This window comes from Acinonyx jubatus, chromosome E3 (genome assembly GCF_027475565.1).
Source record: "Acinonyx jubatus isolate Ajub_Pintada_27869175 chromosome E3, VMU_Ajub_asm_v1.0, whole genome shotgun sequence".
Lineage (NCBI taxonomy): Eukaryota > Metazoa > Chordata > Mammalia > Carnivora > Felidae > Acinonyx > Acinonyx jubatus.
Window position 1 is genome coordinate 35,310,001 of NC_069398.1, and position 5,000 is coordinate 35,315,000.

Here is a 5,000-nt window from a genome sequence, read left to right on the forward strand (position 1 = left end):
GCCTGCGCCGCTTCTTTGGCTCGGGTAAAAGGCGGGGTCGCAGGTGCCGGGCGCGGGTGGTTCGCCGGGCGGTGCGGGCGCGGAACCCGCGGCGCCGGCGGCGTGCGCGCTAGGGCCCTTGGCCGCGGCCGCAGGAGGCGGCGGCTCGGGCGGCTCGGGGGACAGGCCGCCGCCGCCGCTGTCGCTGTCCGAGCTGGGGGCGCTGTGCAGGGACAAGCCGCCTGGCGAGTGCAGGTGGCGGCTCTGGCTCTTGAGCAGCTTCTTCTCGTGCTTGCGCTTCTTCTTCTCCATCTTCTCCAGTTCTTTGCGCGCGATCTCCTCCGGGTCCATCGGCTCGCCACTGCACGTGGTGGGGTGTGAGTTGTGAGCCGGCCGCCCCGGGCCCTTCTTCGTGTTCTCCTTCTTCCTCCACTTGGCCCGGCGGTTTTGGAACCAGACCTAGAGCAGCCGGACAGGGGAAAGGAAGGCACAGTCAGGCGGCGGGCTTGCCGCTGGGACTTCGGGCCTCCCCACTGCCCCCCCCCTCCCAGACAGGCCTGTACAACCTCGGTTCCGCTCCGGGCGGAGGGGTAATGGGGGGGGGGGGCGCGGAAGCCAAGGCACGAGGCCCAGCCAGCCCTGAGCTGGGTTTCGGCACTCAAGCTGCAGGTTCCAAAGAGCATCTTTTCCACCCGGAAGGAGGTAGATGGGGCCTCTGGGCCAGCTTCCCACTCTGGCTTCTCACCTCAGGGAACTGGGAGCTGCCCCTTCGCTGGGTACGGCCGGTCTGGCCCCTGAGGGCTTCTGGTTCCTGGTCGGGAGGCGCGCAAGGAGCAGCCCCTCGTCGCCCCTCTTGGCTTCTCACAGCTCCTGTTCTAAGCAGCCTGCCTGGCCTGGTGCTGACCGTCTGGCCTGAGGACCACCAGTGGCTGGGCTCAGCTGCCCTCCACACCTGTCTTCGGCCCCCTGGAGACTGAGTCAAAGCCCACATATTGGGGGCCCCCCTAAAGGGAAATCTGGGTGCTTCTTCTAGAAGGGCCTGGGAAGCTGAACTTAGGGGGAGGGGTCCAGCAGCCCCCCCCCCCCCACCTTCGCACACATCCTTCTTTCTGGAGGCTCTAGGCCACCAACAGAGCCCTCTGGAAGCAGTGCTGGGCTTAGGCCAGGGAGGAAGGCAGACAGGGAAGATGCCAGCCGCCAGGTGCTGCAGGAGCGGCCTGGGCCCCAGCAGCTCTTCTGCCCTCTGTGCAGGCCTTGTCCTGGGGAACCCTGGTCCCAGGTACCGACTCCCCACCCCGTACACACAGGCAAATCTCTGTCGGCCCCAGGCACACCACCCTCCCCGAGACATCACGATAATTTGAATTCTTTGTTGGGGCCATGGAGAGACCAGGCACAATAGCGGTTGGCCTGGTCACAGGGAGCCTTGCTGGTGCCGAGGTGACGGTTCTAAGCTGTAACCTCTCCAAGGCTGGAGCTCCTTCCTTCCTTCCTTCCTTCCAATACTTTTTTTTGGGGGGTGCAAATTCCAGGCTGACTTGTCACCAAGTAATGCTCATTATCACACGGGGGGGGGGGGATGAAGAGGTCTTTGCTTAAGACACTTAAACAAATTGGATGAAAGGATTTATAAACAGAAGAGGTCATGAGGGGCAGTGCGAGCTGGGGTGGAGAACACCTTTTAGACAAAGCTATTGGTGCTAAACCCGCGTTGCCAGGCCTCTGCCTCAAAGCCCTGCTCCCACAGCTGCACACCCCGGCTCACCGCCACTCCGACCCCAGAAAAAGATTTCTGTACTTCAGGGAAACACCCGATTATGCGCAATTCATCCTGAATTTTTAATCCAACAAACTGACACTATATTTAAAAAAAAAAAAAAAACCAACGCCTGCAATGTCCGAATAAAATCAAAGTACCGGGGAAAGAAAACCGAGAGTACGAAAGATTCAGACACCTTCTTCCCGCTGCCGTGTCCGCCTCCCCTTCCTCAGCTAACCTCCTTCTGCAAAGCGTTGGATAAATACATGTCTCCGTCTGAATATTTTAAAGGCGAGAGGTAAACAAACAAACGCGTTTGCTCCAGGCCGAGCGCCCAGCCCCAGGCGAGGGCTAGGAAGGATACGTGCTCCGGGCCTCTTCCAGGTCCGAGCGGGGCCGGCTCCCTCCCGCCCCCGCACCCCTCACCGCCCCCCACCCCCCCACGCCGCCCAGCCCTCTGACACTTGATTCTGCGCCGTCGCCCGACCCCCACCACGTAGCTCCCGGGTCCGACGCAGCTGCTGTTCTGGTTACTTCGGGGCCTCCGGCTCCTCCCGAGCCACCTCGCTTTCTCTCCGCGAAGCGTCGAACCCCGGCACCCCGGCACCCCACCACCACCGCGGGGCCGGCGAGCGCGAGGCGGGCTCAGAAGCGGGGCCGCGGTCCCCACCTGGAACAAAGGCGGGACCGGCGCCGGGCAGGCCTAGCGGCGGCGGGACGCTGCCTCCCGCGGGGAGCGGCGGCCTTTACCTGCACTCGGGACTCGACCAGGTCCAGGCGCAGCGCCAGCGCCTCGCGCATGAACACGTCGGGATAGTGGCTCTCGTTGAACGCCTTCTCCAGCTCCTCCAGCTGCCAGCCGGTGAAGTTGGTGCGGGTGCGCCGCCGCTTACAGCCCGGGCTCTCCTTGTCGGGGTCCCCCGAGTCTGCGGGCACGCAGAGGACGCCGCAGGGCTCAGCCAGGGCCCAGGCCACATCCATCCCCTGGACACCTGTCGGCCGCCCGGGTCCGGGGGCCCCTGCGCCGGGGTGGCAGACCGCGGGGGGGGGGGGGTGCGCCGAGCCTCGTTCTGCAACCCCCCCCCGCCCTTCGCTGCCCCCCCCGGCAGCCCAGCTCCTGCGCCCGACGAGGGTGCCCTCTGTGCCCGCCGCACCTACCTGACAGCTTGAAGGGCTGGCTGTCGCCTCCTACCCCGCAGGCGGCCGGCAGCAGCGGCGTGGGGTTGACCACGGAGGCGGCGGCGGCGGCGCACGAGCCGCTGAGCAGGCCGTCGATGGAGAAGGGCACCGAGGCGGCGGCGGCGGCGGCGGCGGCGGCCGACTGCAGCTGGTGGCCGGCCAGCTCGTACACGTGGTGGTGGCCCAGCGGGTAGGGGAAGCCCACCACGCCGCCCAGCGAGCCCCCGAACTGGGCATGCGGGTGCTCCAGGAGGCGGCCGTCCATCATCTCGCGCGGGGGGCCGGCGGGGCCGGCGGCGGGGCGCGGGGGCGCGGGCCGGGGCCGGGGCGGGCCAGCGGCGGGAGGCGCGGGCGGCGGCGGCGGCGGCGGAGACAGGGACCCGGAGCCCTACACATGCTTCGCCCGCACTCCGGCGCTTTACTTTATCAACATCAAGCTCCCGATAATTAGCCGCGGCCCCGGGAATTTGGGACCAATAAGAAGCGCTAATCGGCTCTGACGTCAGAGGCGCGCTGGGTGCAAGGAAACGCTTTCCATATCGATTGCTAATTATACCTGACATGCACCTCAATAAACAGTATCAGGAACTGTCACAACAAGGGGGGGGGGGCAGCAGGGAAGGAGGGAGGGGCGCGGCCCGGAGCGGGGCGGGCGCGGGCACCGGGAGCGGTCCAGGCAGGGGGCCCCGGCGAGCCCCCCCCCACTTCAATCCCCGCTGGCCGGAGCCCGCGCCTCCCCCCCGGCGCGCGGGCTCCCCGCCCCTCTGCAAATCACTAATAGATTTCCCTTTAAAACATTCACCGGCGTGTTGTGGGGATTTTTCACCAGAAACGCTGTACTCTCTGAACCTTTAAAGTGATGCTGCTCCAATTACAGAGAGACATTGAGCGGCAAATAGACTGATCCAATAATAGGAGATTCATCATCCGCTCTTTCCGAAACTGTCACATTGAATTTAAAACTACAAGGGCTTCTCATCTCCTCTCCGGCTCCAGGCTCCAGGCTCCAGGCGGCGGGGGAGAGGAGGAAGGAGAGGGAGGAGGAAGAGGAAGGAGCGGAGGGGGGTAGGGGGAGGGGGCGACTCCAAAAGAGAATGACTCCTACAGAATGTAGCGCCCTGTCAATAAAAGGCATAATTAATGCCCTCTCTGACTGGCAGCCGCCTGCTCCATAGAAGAAGGGGGGGGGGGCGGGGCGCTGCGGAGACACCCTGATCCCCACCCTCCCCCTACTCTGTAAAGCCGGGGCACGGGGCTGGGGAGGAGGGGAGGGAGGGAGAGAAAAGTAACTTTGGGGTGGCAGCCAATCAGGTCCCCTACACAGGGATAAAAAAAATAAATACATCTCGCTTTGACTCGGCCTCTGAAGAATAAGGCCCAGGTACTCAACCCATTAATTATAATTAAATTATGTTCTCAGAGAAGTGTCTGTCACTCCCTTTCCCACTATAAAATATTGATAGACTCAAGGCTAAATCATTAAAGGACATATTCTTAAATAAGCAGCAAATTAGGACTGTGGGTAGAAGGGAAAGAAATCATGGTATACGTGTGTGTAATATCCTTCGTAAAAAGTTTGCCAATGGGAAGGGTGCATTTTGCTGCGGCCCCAGGCCCCTGGACCTTATTCATCCCTGTGATCCCTGTGGCCCCAGTGTGGCCTGAGATGGAGTCCGGGAGGAAGGAGGCACCGGGCCTCAGACCCTGTCAGTCCTGGGGGCCCGGCCGCCGGCAGCCTCTCGCCCGTCGCCCAGCGCAAGGCCTTTGGTGTAAGTGGCTTTGGCCGGCCTGCCAAGCCCCAAACCCGGAGCAAAGGGAGGCAGGACGGAATCTACGTGTCTGTGGTCCAACCCTGTCCGTGCGTCCCGGCCAGGGGAGGGGGCACATATGGCTCCGCGCGGGAGTGGGGGAGGACCGGCCTCGTGGCGCTGGACACGCGGCCGGGCCTTGGTCCTTACGGAACGTGCCCTGGCCGCGGCGGCCACGATATAATCACCTTCTCCCCGTCTCATTGTTCGAGAGGAGGGAGAGGTGCAGGGGCGGGGCGGGCCCACGTCTCGCAGAGACCGCAGAGACCCAGAGG

At 63.8% G+C, this 5,000-nt stretch overlaps 1 protein-coding gene and 1 long non-coding RNA gene across 3 annotated transcripts in view; both read right to left on the minus strand.

The window, feature by feature from the left end:
• The window catches only part of UNCX (UNC homeobox), a 4,127-nt gene extending 878 nt beyond the window's left edge, over positions 1 to 3,249 (minus strand). The window contains exons 1-3 of the mRNA XM_027042433.2: positions 2,897 to 3,249; positions 2,489 to 2,664; positions 1 to 438 (exon numbers count right to left, since the gene is read on the minus strand). The exon at positions 1 to 438 is cut by the window's left edge and continues 878 nt beyond it. Coding sequence (XP_026898234.2) covers positions 1 to 438; positions 2,489 to 2,664; positions 2,897 to 3,185 — 903 coding nt within the window. The 5' untranslated portion in view covers positions 3,186 to 3,249. The remainder of the gene's footprint in view (positions 439 to 2,488; positions 2,665 to 2,896) is intronic.
• LOC128313614 (uncharacterized) overlaps positions 1 to 5,000 on the minus strand; it is a 76,998-nt gene that overhangs the window by 10,713 nt on the left and 61,285 nt on the right. The window lies entirely within an intron of this gene.